Source organism: Cyclopterus lumpus, chromosome 10, assembly GCF_009769545.1.
Source record: "Cyclopterus lumpus isolate fCycLum1 chromosome 10, fCycLum1.pri, whole genome shotgun sequence".
NCBI classification, from domain to species: domain Eukaryota; kingdom Metazoa; phylum Chordata; class Actinopteri; order Perciformes; family Cyclopteridae; genus Cyclopterus; species Cyclopterus lumpus.
Window position 1 is genome coordinate 6,006,154 of NC_046975.1, and position 26,420 is coordinate 6,032,573.

Consider the following 26,420-nt stretch of genomic DNA (forward strand, 5'->3'; position numbering starts at 1 on the left):
CAAAGTGTTAGTCAGAATCGATGCTGCTCAGACTGCTTTTTTTAAAGGCAGCACGAGAAGCTGACAAACCATATATTGAGACGATAGTCATGGAGATTTCAGTGAACCGTAATTGTGTCAATTTTGGAGAGCAATTCTTCCAAGTGTTGAGAAGAATGTATAAAAGGCCGTGCTAAATGAACTCTTGGGCGCAGGCTTTATGAGACACTCCTCGGTTCTGTTTCGGTTCATTTGCTTACACAACGAGGTGCATAAGCCTTGACTCACTGTATGATTGAAGGCTTTGTTGAATAAGAGCTTTTGAAACCGCATCGTTATATAATTTTCCAGCTATTTATCACTTACGTTGAGGCTCCCACTTTCGTGTGTTTGTGATGGCGCCGTGTCGGTGAGAAGTGTTGAACGAGTGAGTCGTTACCTTGGTTCAAATCAGTCTTTGCTTGTGCAGGAATGGACAGATTTTATTAGAGAAACGTTTCATCGAGAGGCAACAAGTCTTGATGTCATTACGGCAAACATACAAAATAACCATGGGAACCACTTTTCTTCATATTCAATAGTGCTACAACCCAAGAGACGAGTAAACATGTTTGTTCTCCCAGTGCTATACATGAGTAGAAAAAAGGTTTATTCAGAGACTTTTTTGTGAATCCTCATGTTTCAGAAGAATGTGGACAAAATGTGCAGAGTCACATGACACCAGAGAAAGTGGCTCCTTAGTAAGAGAGTGTCTGAGTGCTCACTTGACTGCGTTTGTATTTTGGCACCGTGGAGGCTTTGCAACCGGCTCAAATCTCCCAACAACCATTCAATGGGATAATATGTACACTTTACTGCAAGGCAAGGGAAAGAGTGAACTTATAGATTACTTTTTAAATAAAAGGCAACAAGCCCTGGTCTCTTTTGCCCTCAGTTTAGTCATCGTTAGTAGCTCCTGTGGCGCAGCCAGCTGGATACCTGTTTCTACCATTATGCACGTGTCAGCAGTTAAGACCGTTGGACGCCAACGCCGTCGAATCAGAACAACATGGCGGTCAGATTAATCATCGGATGAACCAACAGGCCAACGTGGTAAATCAGTCTTGGATTTTGAGGATGTTCCTCTTCTCCAGATCGTTCATCTCTTTGAGAATCAGAGCCACGTTGTACCGGAGCTCCTGGAATTTGGACACCGGGACCTGAACGAGAAGACAACAGTTGACTGACAAGGAAACACGTTAACGATACGGTATAGTATTAGCGATGGCCATTTTTCTCCACACCCGTCTCCCATGATCTTTTAAAACCAGGATCATTTTACTATTGTGGTAGAATATGGATGTACTTGCTATTGGAATGTGGGTAAAGGACATGTAAAAAGGAAACGACAAGAGCTTTGATCGCCTCGTGTTATGAATTTTGAATGATTGGAAACTGTCTGGCAATGATGCACTACTGGGACTTTTTGTGTGTTTGATTTGTTGTTTAGTTAATCCTCATAAGTATTGTGTCAATATCAGTGAAGAAAAGAGGGTATTAAAAAAAAATTAAAAAAACATAACCAGTTTTTAAACATAAACTGTTGTTAATATCATTAGTTTTAGCAAATATGTGAAAATGATACCGGTGCTGGGAATAGTTCTAGTTCCAAGATAACTTCCAGACATATGTTGGTATACTAACATATAATATTAGCATAATAACTGGGTTTGTATTTTACATTAACCATGAAGGGACAGCTCAACTGTTTGGTGAAGGCCTACAATTTTTTTTTTTTTTAAACTTTGAGTTCTGTTAAAAAACAACAACATTGATTGTCATTACGTTTGCCCCAACATTAAAGGGTTGTCAAAGAAGGCAACAATGGTCACTGGAAGAGTTCTTAGAAGTCTAACAGGCCTTGAATTGCACATTGAACAAGCCTTTCCTGAGTCCGACCTCTGACCTCCCTACAGGGTGAAAGAGGGTCACTCCCGCAACAATGAACTCCACACATACATGTGGTGTTATTTATATCTACCATCATCTCTGTGCCTCTCATTCCTGTATTAAGGACTCAAGTCATTGGCCCTTTTTATCACTGTACTAAAAAAAGATACATCTGCTGATTAAGAAGAGAGATTACAGCAGCAGCAGACTCTGGATCAGATCCTGAGAAAAGCATATCAATGTGGAGATAAGGTACATCCATCAATAGAATCTGCCCACCGGATGCTGCTGCTAATCTTCTAATTCTGCTGTAATCTCATCACGTAACTGCAGCAGTATGTACAGCGACCGCCGTAATGCAAGTCCTCCCTCCTGCCTCTGTCCACATTAGTAGCCTCCTTTGAAAGCTGCATCCATCCTGAAATCAGCAGGCAAGTATGTATGGAGTATGGCGCCCCCTGTTGAGCAATGCATCTCACTAGCTTGTTGAAGATTGGATCCATTTCGCTCCTGAGTTTCTCTATGTGTTGTTTTAAAAAAAAAATGTATATGTCCTTTATTTAAAATGAGCACATTCGTATGTTTGTAGCACAAGTTATAAATGTCACTCTGATATTATAATGGTTGTTTCTGGGTTGTGAAGGTAGAAAGGTTGCTACTGTTGGCACAATGAAACCACAATACTTTGTCGGATTGCATATTGTCATTTGTAATTAATAGGTTTGTAAAAACAGAAATAAACAGTGTTAGATAAATGTTCATTTGCTAAGAGATAGAAGAGTTATATCGTAGTAACTGTTCCGCTTTGTAGTGAATGTAGAAAAGTTTATCGTGCCATTATTGCATAAACAAATAGACTTTACTGTCGCAGTGTATCAGAAATAGGTTCTAGGTTAGGCTGTAATTAATAAATGTCTTTTTCATGAATAAGACACATTGCTCTATACACCTTCAGTACTGGAAGGATTAGACTGAGTAGCTTCTGTATTCATGATCTGGAACACGTACATTCAGAGTGAAAACAGGTCATTTCAAAGAGACCGTCAGGAACAAATCAATTGTTTGTGTACCTCGAAGCGGTGAAAGCTCCCATCCGATAGTTTCATCTGCATCAGGACAGAAGGCTGCAGGGCCCTGGCTAAAGAGCTGTGGAGAGAGAGAGAGGAGACACATTACATTTTCTAAGAGAAATGTTTCCAAAATGTACGCATCTGTTTATTTAGCAGGCTCAGTCCAACCACCCACCTCGTCTTGTATTCATTACAACCAAAGCAGAGACATCAAAAACACCTCACACTATGGAAGAGATTTTTTTCACCCAACAAAGACACCCAACAGAAAAGCCTTTATGGACTGGTTGGAGGGTGAAACTTCTCTCAGAAGGTACATTACCTTGTGGAAATGGCGACATCCACCCTCCATTTAAAGTCTTCTACCGTGGTGAGGTGTGGGTCGTTCCGGGAGGTCGCTGCGTCTAGAGCTGCACGTCTACCAGTACAAAGAGAGGGGGTTCACACAGAAACCATTTCTTCATGAATCTTTTGACCCCAGACCCGTGGTGATGAAAACCAAACCCAACTTGGACCAAAGGAAAAGACACAAAAACAGAGACTAAATGTATAAAAGTCTAAATTCAGAGGCTGTAAATTCAACAAACCTGTTGCCAAAAACCACACTGGAGAAATCTGTGATGAAGTCTTCAGGTATCCTAATAGACCAAACAGACAACAGCAAATTGAGGCACTCTGGGTTGAAACGCGTAAGCGCATCAAAACATTGTGTGTGATGAAATGACCGGCCTTACCTCAGTTCTCTAAGATCTTCTCTGAAGGCCTAAACGTGGAGACAAACCCAACGTTAAGTATCGTTTGATCCAAGATTTAATGATGTGTACATCCTAAAGATGTGTAGTTCTATGCGAACGATAACATTAGCGTGCGTTGTCCTCGATACCCAAACAGGTGTGTTGTGTGGAATTCATTATTAGTTGTAATATTTCCACCTGTGCTTTTTTCCTGTGACTTGTAAAATGTCTTCAGTGAGAAAGCCCTATGGTTTCCAGTGTCAGCACACACACATACTCAGTAAGAAGTATGGAGCAAGGGATTAGGGCAAATGGCCTGTCTTGTAAGAAACTAATAACATTCATTATTTATTTTCTCTCCTTTTCGGCGTATTGGCAAATCGTGACAGTGGGAAGCACCTGAATCCAAAGCGGTCACCATTATAGTAATGTTTTTTCTCCATGCTATGACATGTCGACACGTCTGCTGTGAAAAAAGGGTGCCTGGTGCCTGTATGCACTTCCAACATCATCTCATCTCCAGCGTTGACCAGCAGCTCACCTCCTGCTTCAGGGACGCCGTGGGCAAGCGGATGGCCTCAGACAGCACCCTGTACGTCCCAGCGACCACATGACTGAGTCTCTCCTGGGGGACCGGGCTGCTCTCCGCGATCGACCTCATCGCCACCCTGCAGTCCTTCCCCTCCAGGCCGCTGACCACAGCTGGACAGACAGGAATCCACAGGCACATTTGGCTCACTCACTTATTGAATGTCTTCAAGTGCTCGGGTCACGGGGTCACGGGGTCCAGCAGAGACCGTTACATCAACATAGTAACACTTAAACTTGCTGGTGGCCCCAGTATTACAATGAGCCACTAATACAGGTATTAGCTACACACATTCAAACCTAGAAGTAGCTATGTAAAGAGACACTAACATGTAACGATACCAGGTTAAAAACGGCATTCACCTTTCAGTATCTTTCTGAACGTCTCTTGGTCCACATCCTTCAGGTTTTTCGACAGTGACTCGATTTCCGCTGGTATCCTGCCTCCCAAAAAGCTGGAGTCCTTTGTGTGGCTTGAAGACATGACTCACCGTGCACTAATACGCCTGTTGTGGAGTTAACAGCTAAATAGCTAAATTAGTATCTTTACCAAAATACAGCCGTTTGTGCTACTTAAAACAAAAAAAAAGCTCGTTTCTCTTTTTACTCTGACAGCTTCCGCCTTCGCGTCACGTGACGCTGCGCTCGCTCCCGGGAGTCTCGCGGTGACAACTTAGGTCATCGCTGGAAAAGAAAGGATTTGCAAATGGAGGTGGCAGAAATGGTCATTCTTTGAACCACAAAAGGTTGGTGTTTTGATGTAGCTAGCGCCTCCACCACCGCGTCGCCTGGCGCGTAACCCGCGTGAGTGTGTTTTGTGGGGAACAGGCCGGCGCCAGCGCGAGCTCGGTGTCGGTTGGTCGGCTTGGTGATCGCTACGTGGACATTTGGAGGATTAGCAGCTAACGTTAGCTCACGGAGTTAGCGTGTGTTGTGCTCTAACCACAGGCTGTTCGCCTTCACGTCTCCTGTATAACGTTAGCGATAGGCAGCTGTCCGTCTCTAATGCTGCACTCGGTCTTATTTGTTACGACAAATCTACTTTGTGTGCAGTAAAGCGTTTCCGTCTGGTGAGAAAAACAACAATTCCTGCAGTTTGATGCTAAACGTGGATTGTCAACAAATAACCCGAGCGTTAGCATTCCCCTTAGCTTCCTAAGTTACGCCCACGACATTCACGAGTCTGCTCCGCGCAGATGGTCCCCAATGCGAATGAGCTGATGTTGCTGCTCCATCACATTTGAATGAAAGTGTGGCTTTGTTAATTAACTGTGTACCACATTACTGCAGCTGCCTTTATTTACATTTGAGCTCATCATGTCTGTAATGGAAGGTGCCACTCTGTACGGGTCATACAGCTGGAGGACGACGACAACACGTTAGAAGCACAGTTTGATTTCTCAGTGTGACGTTTATTTCACTTCCCAACCCAAACCACAGAAGTACAATATCATAAAATACATAAATATGCAGCACTTATGTACACATGTTCCCCTATTGATAAATCTCTGCACATCTGGGGTAAATGGATATATTGCATCCCGTAACCTAATTATTCAAAAAAAACTATACATATATTTTTGCCTGACTCGATCCAATATTTACTTTACAGAAAATAACGTTATGTCAAATCCAATAGTATACTTCAACTTTGCTACAGGCACAATGCTGATGGTGTGGTGTTCTAAATAAGCTTTGTTCATGAGCAGTGTCTGTTGTGTAGACTTTGCATCAGGGACTTTTGTAAACAAATGAAAGCTGAATATCCTGTGGACGCAATCATGGACACCTGTATAGCCAATACATACTGCCTTTTGTAAAGCGTTGGTTGTTTTCAGTGTACGTCAGATGTGTTCATTCAATGTGGTGGTGATTATTAAGAGCTCTATTAAAAAGGGTCCCATTACGTTTCTCTTACCCGTTGCCTCTGTTTCTGTGTCGGGTACACCTAGCCATGTCTGAGTCTCTGTATGAGAAGTTCTTGGCCCCGGAGCAGCCTTTCCCTCTCCTCTCCCAAAGAACCAACCTCAGCGATGTGGGGACCCTGGATGTCAGTGACTTTGGCTGTCAACTCTCATCTTGCCACAGAACAGATCCCCTACACCGCTTCAACAGCAACAGGCAAGTGGAGAGTGTGTGTATTTGTGTTCACACGCGTGTGTCTGTGACGTAAAACTCTTTAGACATAGATATCCACCTTTATAACAAAGTAGTTGAAGTAGTGGCAGACAAAAATGTATGTGCATCATGTGAAAGAGCAGAGTTTTAATCTCTTATTTTGAAGAATCCTAGGTCTAAATATTGCGCTCAGTGACTTCTGCATAATATATTTTTTGCCTATCCTTTTGTTAAGATGAATGTTTATAATGTGCAAAGGCTTTTCCATGGTTGAGGTGGCTCCTTCTCTTGGGCGTACGCCTCTCTGTCTCAGAAAAACAATCTGAACCATTTCCAGAAAGGCCTCACAGAATGCGCTCTGACGTTCACTCACTGTTCTCCCCCAGGTGGAACCTTACTTCCTGTGGTACCAGCGTCGCCAGCTCGGAATGCAGCGAGGAGCTCTTCTCCTCTGTGTCTGTGGGGGACCAGGACGACTGCTACTCCCTTCTGGATGACCAGGAACTGACCTCCCTGGACCTGTTTCCAGAGGGCAGTGTTTGCAGTGACGTCTCCTCTTCTATCAGCACCTACTGGGATTGGTCCGACAGCGAGTTTGAGTGGCAGGTTGGTTGTTAGCTGGCTGGTTAGCCAACCTGGAAGGGATTTATAAAAAATAAAAAAAAAGACTGCTGGTTTTAATTCAAGTGCTTTGGGGACGGAAGAGATAATGAGTCTCACCTCTGTCCTCCCAGTTGCCAGGAAGTGACATCGCCAGTGGCAGCGATGTCCTCTCTGACATCATCCCGAGCATGCCAAGCTCGCCCTGTCTGTTTTCCAAGAGGAGGCCCAAGACCCACCCTCATCGCAACCTGGATGAGTTGCCATGGAGTGCCATGACCAACGACGAGCAGGTAAACAAAGCCGACCCTACGCACAGTCAAACACTCAGTGATGGGGGAGATACCTGGATGAAAGGAGCGAAGCTCACAACCGATGCGTCCTGTTCTCTCCAGGTGGAGTACATCGAGTACCTGAGTCGGAAGGTCAGCACAGAGATGGGCCTGAGAGAACAGCTGGACATCATCAAGATCATCGACCCCTGTGCTCAGATCTCTCCCACCGACAGCGAGTTCATCATAGAGCTCAACTGTCTCACGGACGAGAAACTCAAGCAGGTGGGCAGAAACTCTGAAGCGCACCGTTAATCAACCAGTCGACAATGCAGAGTCACCGGGTAATAGATCGTCATTGGCTGCATTTTTGCCACACCTTCAGGGATTCACCAACCGTCTGCAAATTCGAAAAGCTTTAAGCGTTGTTCATGAACATGAAAGTCAGATTATATTTTAAGTCTTAAGCTCATTTATCATTATCTACCCCCGTGTGACGTCACCAGGTGCGTAACTACATCAGAGAGCACAGCCCCAGGCAGCGGGCCAGCAGCACCAGAGAGGGCTGGAAGAGGAGCAGCCACAGCAGCGCCAGCACTGGCGGCGTCAGCGTGGCCAGCAGCAGCAACGCCAGCATGGTCAGCTCCGCCAGCTCCTCCGCTGGCTCCACGGCCTCCAACTCCGTGGCAGGTGAGATGCAGATCTTGTAACATCAAGCTCAAATTTGAGCGCCGCTCCAACTGTTTTGAGCTCTCTTCCTGGTTGTGAAACCGTCTGCGTCACGTTGTGTTCCAGGTGGTACGGCATCGGCCTGCAGCGGAAGCAGTGTTGCTAACATTAGCAGAGCTCACAGCGATGGCAACCTCTCCAGCGCTGCAGAACGTATACGAGACTCTAAAGTAAGAAATGTGTGTTTGTGTGTGAAAGCATCCCAGAGGGAGACATTGCCATCTCTGATACTATTCTGGTTAATTTGTTGCCACCTTGATCCTCATCTCGGTATCTCCTCCAACCTCTCTCTTGCCACGCCGTCTCTCAGAAACGCTCCAAGCAGCGCAAGCTCCAGCAGAAGGCCATGCGCAAGCGGCAGCTGAAAGAGCAGCGGCAGGCCCGCAAGGAGCGCCTGAGCGGACTGTTCCTGAACGAGGAAGTGCTGGCGCTACGGGTGACGGAGGAGGACGGCGGCCACGTTGACGACCTGGACATACTGATGTGACACCAGTGACTCAATCAGTGCTCCCTCTACGCCGGCCCCCCATCTCACCCTCTCCCCCTCAGAGCTCATGGACCGCGCTGCTCCCCGAACCACCGCCGCCGCACGCAGCCGCCTCAAGGAGGCTAACCTGCCGAGTAGTGTCCGACGGGCAGGAAGAGCTTGCAGTAGTCCCCAACACAGCTTGACACACAGCGTGCTAATACTAGTGTAGCGCCGCTAGTGCTAAAGCTGATAGCCGCCGCGATCACGACGAAGCCTTGCTACAGCAATACTGCTAAAACACACACACACACACACACACACACACACACACACACACACACACACACACACGCGCGCGCGATACTACGGGCAGGTATTTCAGCTTAATACCGTTAACAAGCTTGTAGATGCTGTAACGGCACACATCCCCCGCTACTAATGCAGCCCCCGCTGGTAGGAGGACAGAGAGGGCACAGAGTCCAGACCACGTTGTGCAGGAAACCGGGTGTTTATTTCTTCTTTGATGTGCAAGGGGGCGGAACAGTGGCAGTATTTTACATCCCCACTCTGCTCTGGTTTAAACTGCTGCAGGTGGTGTTACGACGATACACACAAAGTCAGAGCGGCCTGAAAGAAGCGGAGGCAGTTTTAACGTGACAGCAGATTGACTGTAAATAGGAGTGTCGTCGTGGCGACACATCTGGGGGAAACAATCCTGAGTTTGAAACCTTGCATTGATACGCCATGTCTCTACATGGGGATGCTTGAAGTCACCCCCACAAAAAGAGGACACATGTCCATCTGAGATTAAGAGGTCCCCGGTGTGGAGCCTCTCTGTCTTTCTACCCGCCGAGTGTCGTGGTCCCCTTCCACTCCTTCAGGCCTCGAGGGAGCACTGAATCTGCATGTTTAAAGTCGTCACTGACACCGTGTGGTCCAATAACTAACAACTGGCTTCGTTATTCGCTTACTCCTGTTTAGAAAAATAGCTTATGTGTTGTAAATACATGATAAATAACAGCATATTTACCGCTTGCTTTCAGGTTTTACTTGGTGATAAAGGTTTCATTTGATGTTCTTTTCCCATTTTTTGTGTGTGTGTGTGTGTGTATGTATGTGTATGTGTGTATATATATATATATATATACATATATATATATACACACACACACTAGCACTCCTACCTGTATTGTTTTGCCCGAGACGGACCGAAATAATCGTTTACTTCTGCGAGCATATTCTCTTAAATGATTTGACCACCGCGATAACTTTGAAGCATTCGAGCATCGGTGAAGTCTTTATAAGAAGTTTTTACAGATCATATTGCGTCTGTCAACGTACTCTATGGCCGGTTTGTTTGTAGGGTTTTTTTTGGCGCTGAACTTGGAGCTGGTTTCTTAAGTGCGTGTGCATCCGACGTTGGGCCATTAACTTTCCGAACCCCCCCCCACATGAGCTTTTTTGTGAAGTCGTAGCCACCATGCTGTTGTCATATTCGCTAGGAGAGAGAGATTATTTCTTTTGTATGTTTTTTTCGTTTCCGTTTTGTCCACCGTGTAAGAACCACTTTCCCGCAGCTCCTCGGCTGTTGCACACATTGATTATTGGCCTGAAAGCCTGCAGTCTTTGCTGTGTGTACTGGGCCATGGCTCTCGTCTGTCTCTTGTATAAAGTTCTTCTTCGCCGCAATTATGGTAAATGCAGCTTTATGTATTCTGTAGTTATGAATTAGTAAAACTCTATTTTGAAAAATAAGATACTTTTGAAAAAAATAATAAAAATAAGCCAGCGTGATGCAACAAAGGTGTTTGTGTATATAAAGTATCATAGCTGATAATTTACCTGATTTATATGTAGTTAAAACAAACAGTTTAAACGGAACTTTAAGTTAAACTTGAACCACCAGGCAGACCGGTTGAGTCCAGTAGATTTGAACCCTCCGCTCGTGTTTCTCCATGAACTGGCTCCTCTCGGACCACGATGGAGCACTGGTCCCCTGTGTTATCACTGGCTGAAGCATACGGATTACCAGAGAAGCCCTGTTGGTGCTTCAGGCAGGACTGTGTGCACACCACTCGATAGTTCTGATCCACTGTAAACTTGACAAATAAATTGGCATTGTTGCATCCTATTGTTCTCGTCTGTGGTGGCGTTTCCTTCAAGTGCGTTCAGACTCAAATTAAAGAATGCAGATATATAGATTTATTTTGTTTGTTTATTCCTTCTTATCTCAATGTGGAAGGTCCTATTCTCTATGCACTGAAAACTAACGGTGCAGGTATATTTTTGAGTTGGTCATTTAGGGGGGAAGGGGTTAGCTGGCACAGTTCTATGCTGCTATGTTAAAAACATCTAGTCCAGGGTGATTTTCAGCTTTATAGTATCAAAAGTAAATATGTGCTCTGGACTAAAAGTATACAACTAATAGTGTAACTTCTATTGACATAAAACATCTGTGATGAGTGATGGTAGCTGGCTATAATTGCATCACAAAGTTGGGTCAAATGTGGTTCTCCATTGATGTTACTGTATATTTTGAGATAACTTTATATTATTAATTTATTAATATTAATGGCTAAATAAATAAATTGGACATTGCTCCTGATGGATGGCTTAACAATCTAGTTTGGATTTTTAATTAGTAATTCTATTTGTTCTAGTATTTCTTTCAGTTAAAGCATTTTAACATTGAATAATTGAAACATGTCATTCACACCCATTCTTACTTTTTCAACCATTCATACTCATTCACACATTAACTAATTAAATGTATTGCTTATTTTTATATGTTATAATTTATATATTATCATTATATATAATTTGTTTTTGTGGTGGAGGCATACTGTTAGTTAATGTATTGCCTTTTTATATATAAATTAAATATTTTATTTAGATTATTATTATAATTAATGTATAATAATTATGTTATTTTTTTGCTGGGGAGGCATACTTTCTGGTAATGTATTGTATATATAAATTCTATTTTTTATTTATATATTATTATAATAATTAATATATTATAATTATAGCTTCTATTTTATTTAAATACTCTTTGTTAAAACCTTCAGGAGAGCAACAGCGGAGGATCCCTCTCCCCGGATGGACAGAAGTTACAACACATTCAATGCATATAAAATAAGTTTATGTTGTTTAACAATCGTCTGTTCATCATAAGACACACAAATAGGCCATACATATTGTTTACACGGTCACATTAATTGATTAAATAACAAGTACAATGAGTATACATTGAATTTGAGGAATGGCGCCGTGGCACGATTGTCATGGCAATGGCACAATAGTCCGACATCGGACATCGTGCCTTCACAGTAACTGCAGCTGTCTAATAAATGTGGAGTTTGCCAACCGCCAATAAATAAAACTGAAGAAGAAAGATTATCGTCGTGGTCGGACACGCGCTACCCGGAAACGGAAACAGACGAAGAAGGTGGAAATGACGTCGGTGTTTACGGCACTCGGTCGTGTCCCGTCGCTAGCCTGAACTGAACGGGAGCTAAGAGCGCTGCTGCGGAGTCTCCGTCTCACAGGTTTAGCCCCGCTGTGCCGTCTTTCAATGGGGGGCCACGGGAACGAGCCCGAGACCATCGACTACTCGGTGCACGAGGCCTGGAACGAGGCGACCAACGTCTACCTGCTGGTCATCCTGGTCAGCTTCGGCCTGCTGATGTACGCCAGAAAGTGAGCACTCGCAGCCACTATTCACTCATTTAATGCTTAATGTATGGTTGGAGATAGATATAGATATATATATCTCTATCTCTATCGATATAGATATATAATTTCACACAAGATAAACATTAAAAACAAAAATAATATATATTAGAATTGTTTTATCGTGTGTGTGACATTTGAGTAAATATATATCACTAAACGCTCACTGTTTGTTGACCATCTCACTGAACTGCACCGGACATAGTGTCCTATACTGTGACTTAAGAAAATAGAAAATAATATAAGAAATGCACGACAGAAACATCATTTTCATACAGTGTTGTTTATTGATATGACATGTGTCACACAATAGGGTATTGTGTCCCACTAAAGGTCACTTTGAATATGTTGACGATCGTTTCATCTTGATCCCAACAATATCAGACATTTCTTTGTCAAAACAAACACAAAAAGAGAAATAACTACAAATCATTCAACTACAGGGAGATAAGCGTACATCGTGCGGTATTACTTTAGCAATAAACATCCTTTGTCATGCTAATTCTGCATTCATGTAACTCCTCCAAACTCAAGGTATTTAGCATCAGGTCCATTTAGATCTTTGGTGTGAATCGCCAGAAATGAAAGGTGATATTCTGTAGTGGCAATATGGCCGCTCTCTTCCTGAAACCTGTCTGTGTGTTCACCTTTTACCTAGAAACAAGAGGAAGATCATGCGCATCTTCACTCTGCCCCCCACCGTTGGCAGCAGCCCGGAGCCAAACTTCTACGACAGCCTGCAGAAGGTCCGCCTGCGGCAGCAGCTGGAGATGTACTCTCTGGGTGAGCATCAGAGGAGCTCGCACAGGACAACGTGGCTGTGTCACCCTGTCCCTTCTATGGAAAAGAGATCTGATTATCAAAGTAGTTAACGAGGAAGGGACAGATGTTTGATGTTTCAGTTCGATGACCTCGACCGTGTTACATTCTGGGTAAATGAAAATGTTCTCCGGTCTTTCAGCCAGGAAATTTGACCAGCAGCAGGGACAGACGGACAGTGTGCAGCTCTCCATGGAATGAGGGCAGCGAGGAACTCGTCCATCTCCGGGCATCTTCAAGCCCTCTGTGGAAGTGGAAGGATTTCAACGGCGGCCCCGATCGGAGGCGGAGCCAATGGCGCTACGCCGAGGCTCGTCTTTTTTTCCCCTCTGTCTCTAGTGGAGTAAACGCAGCTGGATGGTGAAGCTGCACAGCGAGATTCTGGCATTGAGCAGAGACTCTAACATGGATTGAGAAGTGAAGAACCTGCACTGCAGCAGACGTCACGGACACTCAGATTTAAATTAAAGAAAGAAGGGTCCATTATTATGATTTCTTTTGCACATATAACAAGATCCTTTAGATTTAAAGTAGGTTCTAGTTGGTTTCCATTTGTATGTTTACTATGTTAATGTTTGTCATTTGTGTAGTGAAATTAAGATTCTCAAATGTGGAAATAAAGATACCTTAACCATCAGACCTGAGACAAAGTCAGACAAGCACTCTGGGTTTTTATTTCATTTTGTGGCAAAAAAAACAACCCTCATCCAACTCTTGTAACTTATAAAAAAACATGTTCAGAAACATTTAAAGGGTCAGTTGACACAAAACAACTATCTCCTCAAGAGGGGTCTATCCATGCAGATAGTTTGACTAACTACATTAAATCCTATTGACAGCTTCAGAGACAAATGCATTAACGGTGCTATATCTGGGAATGGGATCATTTGTTGCCTCTCAACATGGCGATGGCTGAGCCGGCAGCTCGCAGCTAACAGTTCATACCTCCGCAAAAATGCAAATGCAATTATATACAAAAAAAAACAGGCAGCCGGCCGGGAACGGCAATACAAATAAAGTGTGTTTATTCACACGGCACAGGAAGCGGATTCTGCAGAAGCCGAATAAAGTTCAAGTGGCAGGATGCAGCGATCTTCACTGCGCAACGACCCCTCAGTGCGGGCCGCGGGGGCAGACGTCCATGTCGTCCAGAGAGAGCCTGCTGGCGTACTGGGACATCCAGTCTCGGAGGAAGAGCTCCTCTGCTTGGCTCTGCAGGGTCTCCTGGCCCCTTTCAACCACAGAGCCGGTCTGGTTCACCACCAAGCCCACTCCGGCCGTCTGGGTGAAGTAGTTCTCGGACCAGTTGGACGTCCCTGTGAACGCGGACACACTGGTTAGAGCGCATGACCAACAGCGAACATGTTGGTGAGATTCACACCCTCCCCGCCGCGCATTGAGTTCCATTAAAGAAAAAGAAAACAAGTGGGTTTTAGACTTTTGCATTTTCCGGAAGCAAGTTGATCTGCAATAAAATCAGGTTGGAAAGTATCTGCTACACTTATTTAATAAAAAGGGACAGTGCACATTAATATAAACATTTCTGTAAATGTGCCAGAGTTAGCCAAGAGGCTATTTTTCATCTGATATATAATATTAATATAAAATTAATCTAAACTCAATTCCAGACTTAAGTGGTGCTCTCTGAACAAAGCCTCATGTTTTAGAAGCGATTTACATGTTTTGCATGAAATATCTGCAAAATTAGTAACTTGCCAATGTAGGGGAGTAAAAGGCAAAATATTTCCCTCTGAAATGTATTTCAAAACTATACTCGCTTGTTTTTTGCCACTGACGGAATCAGATTGTTATGAGTGTGGGACAACTTCATGTATGGACTCTCCAGAGAAATAAAACCTTTTCCTTTACCGCTCCGTTTGTTGTCGCGTCGCGTGACTTGTCGTAACTTGTCGCCGGGAGGCAGCGGTGGAAACGTGAGTAAGAGCTGGTAAGTCTGGGTTTTTGTTTTGATGTTGGAGTACATAAAGCTGAGCTTAATGTTACCTAGAAGATGTTCAATGTCATGGCTGAATATTTGGATGACGACAGCGAGTTGAAAAGGTAACGAAAGACGTCTTATAACAACCGGAGCCTGACACAGAGGATCTGTCTCTGTTCTTTACAGAGGCCAGTAATTGGTGATAGCATACCTATGTAGACCACTCTGTCTGTGACCATGTACTTGGCATGATTGACTCGTGCGAAGGGGATCTTCATCTGCTCTGCCGTTGAGGCCACTGTAAACATTTTCTGCACGGAAACCAAACACCAGGAGTTTAGGATACATTGGCCTTCTGTTTGAGTCGCCATGTCTGAGTCATTGTGCAGGGAACTAAAATCTCCCAACGCACCACGTTGATGTCACATTTCAGCTGAGGGCTGCCGAGCACCAGCAGGGACTGCAGGAAGGGGAACATGGCGGCGGGGGAGTGCTTCCAGCAGCTGACCAGGAGTCGGACCTGTACGCCTCTGGTGCAGGCGGCCGCGCGCAGGGCCGAGTCGATGGCCGGCCAGAACCTGAGAGAGAAGGACCAGCGCACGGTAAAGTGTTTGGACACTTGCTGATCAGCTCTCCAGTCATGCACGTCTCTGTAAAGTCAGCAGGTGAACCTCATCTTACTGACAAGCAGCTGTCTCGTCAGCTGATCAGTGTTGTGACTCAATACCCACTATTTGACTCTCAAGACATCCTGCGCTGCACTATTTGTTGCTGTAACACCCGTGACGGCGTAGAGGTTTACACCATCCTTTAATGTCTGCCATTGTAACAGTGGGAGTGGGATTGGGGCTCGTCACCTGAGCGGCTCCGTGTACTGAGACAGAGGGAGGTAGTCCATGACGGAGATGTGAATGAAACTCCGGGCATCGCCGATGACGGACAGGATGGTGGAGAGATCGTCGGAGCGGCCGCGCGCTGAGATCTGCGGAGGGGCACTCTGCAGGAGACGGATGTCACAGGAGGGAGGATATGCCATCTTAGGATATTGAATGAGAAATACGATTCCTGTTGGAAGAAGCTTATCGAGGAGATGTGTACTTACAGACAGGTAGACTTGAGCAGGCACTCCGTTGAGCTTCAGCCGCAGGGGGTTCTGGGAGCTGGACAGGGCAGAGAGACGAGCGGGCCAGTACGGCGGCAGGGAGCCTTTGCTGGCACCGCCGATGCTCCAGTACAGCCCGAAGATCCGAGCGGCGTCCTGGGCCAGGCAGCTGCAGTCCTCAACTGACAGGCCGACCTCCTTCACCTTGTTTCAGCAAACGCACACGTTAGTTTGGGTTCTAGAGCGGACAATGCCATCAACTGGTTGCCATACCAGTTCAACTGGAATCAGATCTACGTCCACTAATGCAGACACCGTGGTACCTGACTGAGAGAGCGCCAGTCCATGTTGGCGCTGCCCAGGTAGAAGTGCTTCTGATCCACCACCCACAGCTTGGTGTGGACGATGCCTCCAGTCACAGCCTGGAGGTCGACCTCTCGGACTTCAGCACCTGGAAACAAAATAAGAACCGCAGAGTCACGACCCCAACTTGTCGGATCACAGGAATTCATTTAAAAACCCGATTCAGTCATGGTTTAACTTTTAGATCACGTTGGACCAGACAACAAGCTTACATTCAGAAACCTTTCATTTAAACTTTAGTCTAGTTTCGTTCTCCAGACCTAAATCAGATTTACAAAACTTTATTTGCCAATTAAAAGTGTGGTCCAGAATTAAGTTACACTTGAGTGTAACTTTTAAACTGTGTAAGAAAAAAAAAAAAAACTGTTGTCTATTTTCTAAAAAAGTATTATTTTGGCATACTGCTCCATTAATTCGGCCAACAAGCCTTCTATTGAAGCCATGATGGGCACCGTTGGGCTAACTAGCTGACTTCTTAGCTGGCTAGCTAGCAAACAATATAATGTTTTGTGAAGGACGACAGAGCAGATTCAACTTGGATTTAAACTTGAATTTACTAAACCAAGATTAGTTTTACAGAGCTCTGCTGACCTAAATAAATTAGCTCAGTTTAAACCCAGTTTTGCTAAACTCTGATTATGACAAATCCTAGATTAAATTAACCTGTGGTGATGCAAACCAGCCTAAATGTGTGTGTTTTAATATGCGCATTTCACGGTGCACAGGACACAGAGCTCCGTACTCTGGGGCGACAACGTACCTGCTGCAGCCAGTTCTGCCGTGTCTTCACTTGAGGTCTGGGGGGCGTTCACGGCAATCTGGAGTTTCACACCTTTGGATTTGAGCCCTTTAAGTTGCTCAAAGACCAGTCTTCCCTGCAAATTGTGTGACAGTGATATTGCACACATTAGCGGTTCAAACGATCGCGGCATCGTGAGATTAGAGCATGCCACTGAGCTAACCTGAGAGTCGGAGGAGTCCGCGAACTTGCCGCCTCGCAGGGTGAAGTAGAAGGCGGCGATTTGCACCGAGCTGTTGGCCTTGTCCAGCAGACGTAGCCAGCTGTCTGCGATGCTCTGTCTGGAGGGAGGAGACTGGTAGAGACCCACGGGGATGCTCTCCACCAGCTGCACCCTGAGCCAAAAGGGGGGAGAGAGACACTAAAGCTTCAATATCTTACAAACCAAACAGAATCTTAAACTAGAGCTGACTGAGTGAAAACAATCACAGAATAACTTTGTTTATTCAGAATGCTTTTGACATTGGTGATTATTTTGGCCTCTTTATCAGTAGGGCAGATTGAGACTGGAAAAAGGGACGACATGCAGTACAGTGCCACAGGCCGGATTCAAAACCCCGGCCACCACAACCAATTCTTACTTTTGCCACAGCTAATGGCTCACGAGAACAAAACGTCTTACCGACAGTCGCTGCTACAAGGCTCTGGGATAAAGCCCTCCAGCCAATGCAGCTCCAGCTGAGCTGTCAGCTGAGCCACCGACAGGGGAAGGCCGTAGTGCCAAACGTGCTGGCTGAGCCCCCCGAGAAGCAACAAGGCGGTGGGAAGGACGCAGAAGAGGGCGAAACTGGAGCACCCAGAACTCTGCGGAACAAGAGTAGCACCAGTTTAACTTTGACAGGAGGCTGGGGAAACAGCCGAGGGGCCGAGCTGCACGCCTCAGCTGTAACTGCAGGGTGTGGTGGTGACATTCCTTTTTTCTGGCTCTGCCGAGACCACCGAGACTACAGAACGAAGCAATAAGATGACTCACCTTAATTGACCTCGCTGGCGCTACAGGAGAGGTGGAGTCAGCGACGTCGGCTCTTCCCTCCAGACCTAAGACCCCAGGCGAGCTTATTGTGAGCGGTTCGTGGCGCTCCTCCACGGACTCGTGGCCCTCACACTTCTCTTCAGCAAACTCCTCCACGGACTCATGGCCCTCGCACTTCTCGTCAGCAAACTCCTCCACGGACTTGTGGCCCTCGCCCTTCTCGTCAGCAAACTCCTCCTCAGATTCGACGTCCGACGAGGATCGACTGTCCTTAAATTCATGCGTGTGCGTGGGCTCCGTGTGCGTGGGCTCCGTCTCCCACGGCGGCTGCTCATCCAGAATGGCCTCTTCTTGGCAGACCTCGGTTGTGTGAAGGACGTCCTCAGCCTCGGACATTTTCTTATCTCCAGCGGCATTGAGAGTGATGCTGCTTCTAACCATGACACCATACTCCTCTTCAGGGGGGTCGTGCACGGCGTCAGCCTCTGTTTGGAACGCTTTGCTCTGGTCTCGCACTGGTACGTGCTGCTCTGACTCGTACTCTGGTCTGATGGCTGGCCTGGGGCTCGCAGTCATTGAAGAGTACTGCGCAGGCTCGGACAAACCCCAGGTCTTGGGCGCAGTAGTCAGAGGGGTACGGGCCGACGTCATTGCTAGTTCTGCACTGCTGAACAGAGAGGGGGCTTCCAGGCCGACATTGGTGTCGTGGACCGCTGTGAAGGGGAGTGCCGTTTCTCTGACGTCGGGTGGCTTGGACCTCGAGGCCTCCGCGCTCCCACTTGCGGCTGTGCCCGGAGGCTGAGCTCCAGGGACTGGGGCATCTTTCTTGGGAGCGACCGGCTCCGGGGTCTGGCTTGCACTGGTGGGCCGTTTGTGGAAAGTGGGGATTCGGGAGACGGGTTTCCCACCTTTGCGGTTCATGTCTTCTTTCTCCTCGAGCTCTTTCCTTTCAGCCCTGTCGTCAACCTGCAGGCGGTCCAGTACAACACTGCAATACTTCAGCTCCTGAGGAAGACAGCACTTTATGAGGAGAACTAAAGATGCACTGTGTAGCCTACATGAAGATCTCTCTCACAGTTTAAAAGACAAACGACGACACCCTGCACATAACACCTGAAATACCTTTTAAAAAACACCAGAAGTTAAAAATACATTTGCAAACCCATTGCAGTCCTTCATCCACCGTGGAACAACAAAACAACAATACTGTGCATTACCTGGAGAGGCTTCAGTAGCACTGCGATAGCTAGAGTAGCCACACCTATTCAAATGAGCCCCCTTGTCTGGTACGCCTCAACACTGTTCAACATTATATGTTGTCCTACTTGTTGAACACTCATGTTTGAACAAAACATGAGTGTTACCGTGGCAAAGACATTCTTCAACTTTACATTCTGACGGCTGAACACTCAACTCTGCTTTGCTTCCAGCTTCATTTAGGTAAACTGTGCACCGGCATCCCATGGCAACAACCTTTAGTATTCCAAAGAAGTAAGCCAGGATGGCTCATCGGGGCGTGGCCGGTCCACTGGTCATATTTCTGCAGCTGCCGCATTCATTTCACAAGATGCATTGTAGTCCTCCCGCTAACAACGATTACCCAAACAGTGTGCTTTGTTTACTTTACATTGATGTTACTGATTGTCTGCCGACAGTTATTTTTCCCTCCCCCCATCAATGTTTTTAATTTGCACTCATCTTATTGTCCAAATAATGTATGATGGATTCCATTGAGCTGCTTCAGTTTCAGGGCCCTGCTGCTGTGCACAGTGGCTCACCATCACAAACAGGCACACCTGTAGCGCGGAGCCATCGTTAATGTTATGAGGAACACCTGTGTGCTTGTCCTACAGAGACAAGAGGTCTGCTGGGAAGACCATCCAGCCCAACTGATACAGGGTGGTTTGTGTTGGTGGTCTTTTTTTATAAAGATGAAAAAAAAGAGCCATGATGCATACCAACACAGGACTTGTTGCAGTTAAACTAACGATTTCATTCAAACATTGTTCTTAAGTTACTGGAAATATTTTGGGATTTACAGTAACATTTTATACTGAAATTACATATATAGTATAGGATTAAATGTAAGATTATCTGACACGGCTCACATGTCAGTATGTATGTATATATATATATATATATATTTGAATTCAAACCTCATATTTCTTATATCATAAATATTATATATATATATATATATATATTTTAGTATAAATCTATTTTTGTATCTAAGAGTCCTGTGGAAATATTGCTATTTTTTTTTATTAGCTATCTTTGATGATAAAGTGAATTATTCAACAGTAAAATATCATGCTATATAATAAGCGCATAAAAAGGAGTTCTAGATTGTTATAATAATAATAATAACAGACACAAGTATAACGTTTGACAAGGCTATTGGTTGAGCTCAAATGTGTATAATAAACAAGTGACTCGCGTACATCGGCTGTCACCGCACCACCACCGTAGACCGTATCGATATGAGGCGAGGACACTTCCGCACGTGGAATCCTAATTAGGAGTTGTGCTTCGCCCGGTCGGTCTCGGTGGCTGCACGGAGCCCCCCAACAGCAACACGCGTGTTCGTGTGAAGTGAACCGGAGCCTACCGTTCCGCCAGCCTCCTCCGCGGTGTCCTCCTCCAGCCCGGCGGGGACACTTGGACGCGGCTCCATCACTTCGCTGCGGACGGACTGAGAGTCCGAATCGTCCGATTCCTGACAGGACGAGAATCCGTTACACACACACACACTCAGTTAAAGGGGAGGAAACACCGTCCCCACGCATCGGTTAGATCCCAACGGTGGCAGGACGAAGGACACGCTTATTAATCGACAAAAAAAGGGCCGATGGCACAAGTAAAGACGCCGACTCCCCTTCTTCACAACGCGCAGCCCGCCGGCGTGAAGGAAGAACTTACCATGGCGCAGTAACTTGCTCGGTAAGAAGTTCCGTCTGGGCGCTCGCGATGCAGTTATTAGCTATTAACGGTTATGCTAAGCGGCTACACAAATATGACATACAATGTGGGAGCAGCAGTATATATATATATATATATATATATATATATATATATATATATGTGTGTGTATATATACATATATATACTCGACAGCTTAAGGCAGGCCGGATGCTATAGAAGCGTCACCGTGAGCATTTCTCCCGGGTTGAAGGAGCTACGTGGCCGACTGTGAAGTTTTCCGCTGCGGAGGGAGGAAGAGGAGGAAGAGGAGGCGGAAAAGCTGAGTAATAACAATACCCACCTCGTACGTAAATACCCCTTGCGGGCGGGTCGACACTCTCCGCGTTACCGGAGTCAGGGACTCCACCTCGTCGGCCCGAATCGGGTGGAGGGACTTTCTGGACCGCAGCACCATCGACATCTTGGACCCACTTTAACAAAGCAGCAGCGTTACCTTGGTATTTAACCGGCGCGTGAGGACAGCAGTGATGAGGGGCGACTCTGGCAAACGGCTGAAGTCGAGTATGGAGGAGGCATTGAACCGGGGTTATTAAAACACCTTTCTCGGTGACTTCGACCCCATTCAACCTGAAATGAATGCGCTGTGTTTCTTGAGATAAGTAAACAACAACTTGAAGAAACCGCGATTTCCTGTCGTCGCCGATTGGCGGTTGGATTCAAAGCGATGGCTCCGCCCACCAGACGTACGTAGTCCACACAACACGGAAACTCGGGATTACCGTCCTGTCTGCTGGTCAACCGGGAGCTCGGCGTTCGCGTCAAACAAGGTCTGTTGTCGTTGGTACGCGATTACTGACAGCTTTTACATCTTGGTGCTCTCTTCGTGACCGAGCCACGGCTCTGGATGGGTGTCATTCCTTCCGGGTAACCAAGTGAAGTGTCAGCGGGCAGAGAGCCGTTCTTGAGCCGCCTGAGCGGAACTTCACACCAGCTGGTTGTTTACGTTCCGCGGAGAGTTAGCTCGCTGGGCTACGGGGTCTCAAAGGTCACGCGACGATACCCAGGGCACGTGAATCACGCGCGCAGGGGTCACGCTCCACGAGTTCTACATGTCTGACCTTTTGACGTGTCGAGAGTGAAACTTTGAGCTGTTGTTGTGAACCGTTCAATTGACAGTTAGCTCGCGGTGCTATTGTCTTGTAGAGAGGGGGACCCAGCTGCGTAGAGCGTTGTGATCATGTGTCATCATTGTCATTCATGTTGAACAGGTTTTAGTTGAGTTTAAAGTCAGATTTCTGCTTGAATTTGTTCTGAAATACTAAAGAAATGCACCTGGACTTCGCCTTCACTTTTTAAATTTATTATTTATTTTTGTGATCTGCCAATATTTTCTCACTGAGTATTGGTACCTGCAGAATATCATCAGACAAAACAATGTCTAGTGGTGGTGGGCAATGGGGATACATTATTATAATAGGTTTATATATTTTCATGAAATAACAAAACATTTCGATTCACGCTTCAAACTCAAAAGTAGGAATATCTGATATTTGACTAATAAAGCAAATTAAACAGCGGACTAATTAAGAAGCCTTATCATAGTGAAAATAACAAACGTATTGGCCACAAACCCATAAGCATAAGGTAAACCACATTTTTCCTCCATCCTGCCAATCTCTTGCTCAGCGTTCTGCTCGTGACGCCCGGTGATTTTGTTTCAGGTCTCCCATGTGAACTGTCTGGGCCGAGATGGGAGTTTTTATGTGATGATGGACAGTTAGTCGGTCCCGTCAGCACTCAATGGAAGCTCCGGTCACAGCCCCCCCTCCTCCTCCCAACTCCTCCGTCTTGCCGGTCCCGCTCCCCCTGCATCCGGCCGTCGCCCCGTCGGTCCAGCTGGGCTTCACCATCCTCTACACCACCCTGTACGGCGCTCTGTTCCTGGTGGTGTACGCACAGCTCTGGCTCCTCTACCTCTACAGACACAAGCGATGGAGCTACCAGAGCGTCTTCCTGTTCCTCTGCCTGCTCTGGGCTGCAATTCGCACCACCCTGTTCTCCTTCTACTTCTGCGACGCTCTGGAGGCCAACCACCTACCTGTTGCAGTCCACTGGCTGCTCTACTGCTTCCCCGTCTGCCTGCAGTTCTTCACTCTCAGCCTTATCAACCTGTATTTCACTCAGGTAGGACTGAGGAGAACGGGGCCGGGGTTATCATCTTGGAGCTAGGACACACCAGCTGCAATGTAGAGGGACGCACTGATAAATAAGTGAAAGTAAAAACAAGTTTCATGGTCTTTACACAGTCTTTAAGGAGGGGAATTATTTTCGCCACCTGTCAGCCAAACAGCTGACGACTAATAAACACTTTGTTTGCTTTGTTTCATTCTTAATGTCACATGTTTGTGTTTACTCTGTTGCTTGTTTCTCTCTCGTACCTCAGGTGCTACTCAAAGTGAGAGAGACGTATAGCTCGGACGTGGACAGAGGAGTGTAAGTTTCAACCGACAGCAAACACCCCGTTGCAGCACCGAGCTTTTGTTCGGAACCCCCGATATCAGTTGAACCTCGAAGAGCACTAATCCGTTCGGCCCCTGGCCTCCGTGTCCTCCTCAGGTGGCTGGCGCGGTGCATGTACGGTGGCATGAGCGCCGTCTTCCTGTGTGTCAATGCGGTCTGCGCGGCCCTTGGGGACAGAGGTGCCGGCGGGTCGGGGAAGCTGACCTGGAATCTGGTCCTGGTTCGAGTCCTAGTCAACGACTTGCTCTTCATCCTGGTTGCGGTGCTGCTGGCCGCCTTGCTGCTGCTGCTGACCAGACACTCGCGCTCCACCAGCCCCTACCTGATCAGCAAGGTGTGCCCGTACTCAAATGTCTATTGAGTTGCATTATGGGAATTGTAGGATCCCACACTAAGGGCTAAGAAACATCTTTAGGGAAGTGCAATACAAGTCGTTGCAGCGCCCCCTAAAACATTTCCTAAAAAGCCACATCATGTAGTTCTGATTGTACTCCAGGCTGACGGTGTCTTTTTCTTCTTCTTCCGCACCCGACCAGGGGACCACGGTGTGCCGCACAGCAACGCTGGGAGCAGCAGTGATCCTGCTGTTTGCCAGCCGAGCCTGCTACAACCTGACGGTGCTCATTCTGTCCCAGAGCCAACGCGTGGAGTCGTTCGACTTTGACTGGTACAACGTCTCTGACCAGGTGAGCGCTCGTGTCCAAAGTACAGCGCATTGTTTGAGTTGGCAGTAACGGGTTGTCAATATGTGTGTTTGTTTGTTTGTTTGTTTGCAGGCTGACTTGCAAAGTGAACTAGGCGACAGGGGCTACCTGGCCTTTGGCGCCATCCTCTTCATATGGGAGCTGCTCCCAACCAGTCTGCTCATCCTCATCTTCAGAGTTCGCCGGCCGGCTCAAGAGGTAGTCGGCACAATCGGATAAAAACAACAACTTAGAAATGAAACGTGAAGCAGTGCAAGTCTTTTAAAGCCGTGTGTTTTTTCTTCTTTCTCTTTCTTCACAGACCAGCAGCATGGCCATCAACAACAGGGTCCTACCTCGTCCCTATTTCTTTGATGACCCTCAAGGCAGCGATGAAGACGCAGCGGTTCCATGGGCACGCGGTTCACATCCACACTCGAGGTACTGTCATCAAACGCAACACATTTTCAACTTTGGGGCACTTAATAAACGTCTGGAACGGTTTGATCGATTATCAAAGTTGTTGTAGATAATTTCCTGTTGGCCGACGTATCGATGAATAGTTTCAGCTCTGATTTAATATAGTCGTCAACCGAGTATCTCTGGGTTTTGGACTGTTGGTTGGACAAACCCAGACGTTGGAAGATCTCGCTCTTGGCGAGCCTTTTCCACCGACTTCTAACGAGTAACAGACAAAGAGAAAATAGTCAATGATGGGGGGGGGGGAGGGGGTCTGTGTGCCTGTGGGACAGGGGATGCACATCATGACCTCAGCGCTTTGTGTTCTCATGCTCTTCTCTCTGTTTCAGCTGGTACGGAGCGGAGACGGCTCCTCTCCTGTTTGCCAGCAACCCTCCAGACCAGAGCCACCAGCACCACTCGTTCTACTCCACCCCCCAGAACTGACCTCCACTTTGCGCCCCCAATGGGACTCATCTCAAGGGCAGAAAGCACACAGCTGCCAGCCAGTAGAACCGCCCTCTGTGGACAGTTTTTGCACTGAAGACCTCAGGAATTCATCAACAAACAGTGAATATGCACCTTGTAGTTTTGGAAAACAGAATATATAGAAGTCTTTTTTCTTTCCTTTCTTTTCTTCTTGGCTCAAAAAGAACAAACTTGGTGGGAGAAGCCGCAACAGACGGAACACTGTGATCAGTGATCTTCTTGTACATGATAATGTGCTTATTTAAAATAATTCATTGTTTTATTGTTGATGAAATAAGATGAACTAGCTCTTACAATTCCCGAAAAATGTCAACTTTTGCTTCGTAAGCATTCCTCATTAAACTAGAAAGATGCACTCAGGAGAGTGCAGATCCCCCCCCCCCCCCCCCCCCCCCCCCCTCCTCCTCCAGGTATCAACGGGTTGTAAGGCGTAATAAAAACACAAAACAAAAACGCCGATGTATGCAGACAATTCTCGCCAAAAAGGGAGCAGTCTGCAGCGCAGCATGGACCGAGTGGTGGCAGTGTACTGGTAGGTCACTTAGCTGTTAGCTTCTCAACCAATACAAGTGTGCATGCTGTAATCCCCTCACTTTGGATTGTGGGTGCAGAGTAGCGACTGGGGGTCGGCGATGCACTCGGCTGTCATCACCAGAGGTCCCTACTGTTGAGAGTAGCGAGGGAGGAGTCAGCGGGCAGTATGGAACGGGTAACAAAAGGCGTATTGAGAAATATTGCACGGTTTCCTGCAGCAGATTGCGAGATTAGCCGCAGACCGACACAGAGGTGATTTATCGCATTATCCCCCTGGAGGTAATAACTTGGTTCATAAGCTTGCAGCATGTGATAAGCCTTGGAAACGACCACGGACCGTACCAATATGCAGTTTTGTCCCTTTTATACTGTATGAATTGTAAACGAAATATATATAAATATATAACATTCCGTTTCTTTAAGAGCAGTAATATCTTTTGACACTTTTGCTTTGACACCAGCTAATTCCACATCAGCTGGTTGTCTCTCTTCTAATCTCGAGCCGACACATTACTGCAGGTATTCAGGGCCGCCGTCTGCCATCTTGGTTTGTACGTCTCTTTTGCAAAGAGTTTAATCGTTTTGAATTTAAAAGTTG

The 26,420-nt window shown here is 46.3% G+C and overlaps 5 protein-coding genes across 7 annotated transcripts; 3 read left to right on the top strand and 2 right to left on the bottom strand.

Moving 5' to 3' along the window:
- Positions 1–440: 440 nt before the first annotated feature.
- On the bottom strand, positions 441–5,107 carry commd5 (COMM domain containing 5). The gene is made up of 7 exons (XM_034543129.1): positions 4,664–5,107; positions 4,254–4,414; positions 3,713–3,741; positions 3,566–3,616; positions 3,301–3,396; positions 2,979–3,054; positions 441–1,178 (listed from the first exon to the last, which is right to left on the bottom strand). The coding sequence occupies exons 1-7, from the start codon at positions 4,782–4,784 to the stop codon at positions 1,077–1,079; spliced, it is 636 nt and encodes a 211-aa protein (XP_034399020.1). The 5' UTR covers positions 4,785–5,107; the 3' UTR covers positions 441–1,076.
- fam199x (family with sequence similarity 199, X-linked) lies at positions 4,933–10,619 on the top strand. The gene is made up of 8 exons (XM_034543127.1): positions 4,933–5,046; positions 6,253–6,421; positions 6,805–7,024; positions 7,153–7,311; positions 7,414–7,575; positions 7,797–7,980; positions 8,086–8,189; positions 8,330–10,619. The coding sequence occupies exons 2-8, from the start codon at positions 6,255–6,257 to the stop codon at positions 8,504–8,506; spliced, it is 1,173 nt and encodes a 390-aa protein (XP_034399018.1). The 5' UTR covers positions 4,933–5,046; positions 6,253–6,254; the 3' UTR covers positions 8,507–10,619.
- A 1,311-nt stretch (positions 10,620–11,930) lies between these two features.
- smim19 (small integral membrane protein 19) lies at positions 11,931–13,693 on the top strand. Of its 2 annotated transcripts, none has more exons than XM_034543468.1 (3): positions 11,931–12,175; positions 12,879–13,003; positions 13,182–13,693. In XM_034543468.1, the coding sequence occupies exons 1-3, from the start codon at positions 12,063–12,065 to the stop codon at positions 13,238–13,240; spliced, it is 297 nt and encodes a 98-aa protein (XP_034399359.1). In that variant the 5' UTR covers positions 11,931–12,062; the 3' UTR covers positions 13,241–13,693. The 2 variants fall into 2 exon arrangements, with proteins under 2 accessions (XP_034399359.1, XP_034399358.1); XM_034543467.1 differs by having other exon boundaries at positions 11,934–12,187.
- On the bottom strand, positions 13,679–22,310 carry pld7 (phospholipase D family, member 7). 2 transcript variants are annotated; one of them, XM_034543463.1, is made up of 12 exons: positions 21,135–21,428; positions 20,824–20,931; positions 18,216–19,220; positions 17,865–18,046; positions 17,406–17,577; positions 17,204–17,318; positions 16,404–16,531; positions 16,081–16,284; positions 15,836–15,975; positions 15,391–15,556; positions 15,190–15,289; positions 13,679–14,355 (listed from the first exon to the last, which is right to left on the bottom strand). In XM_034543463.1, exons 1-12 carry the CDS (start codon positions 21,135–21,137, stop codon positions 14,153–14,155), a joined length of 2,526 nt encoding a protein of 841 aa, XP_034399354.1. In that variant the 5' UTR covers positions 21,138–21,428; the 3' UTR covers positions 13,679–14,152. The 2 variants fall into 2 exon arrangements, with proteins under 2 accessions (XP_034399354.1, XP_034399353.1); XM_034543462.1 differs by lacking the exon at positions 21,135–21,428 and adding an exon at positions 21,478–22,310 and having other exon boundaries at positions 14,043–14,355.
- Positions 21,855–25,681, top strand: gpr137 (G protein-coupled receptor 137). The gene is made up of 8 exons (XM_034543466.1): positions 21,855–21,964; positions 22,859–23,321; positions 23,581–23,630; positions 23,754–23,991; positions 24,194–24,343; positions 24,434–24,559; positions 24,663–24,781; positions 25,150–25,681. Exons 2-8 carry the CDS (start codon positions 22,938–22,940, stop codon positions 25,244–25,246), a joined length of 1,164 nt encoding a protein of 387 aa, XP_034399357.1. The 5' UTR covers positions 21,855–21,964; positions 22,859–22,937; the 3' UTR covers positions 25,247–25,681.
- Positions 25,682–26,420: the final 739 nt, after the last annotated feature.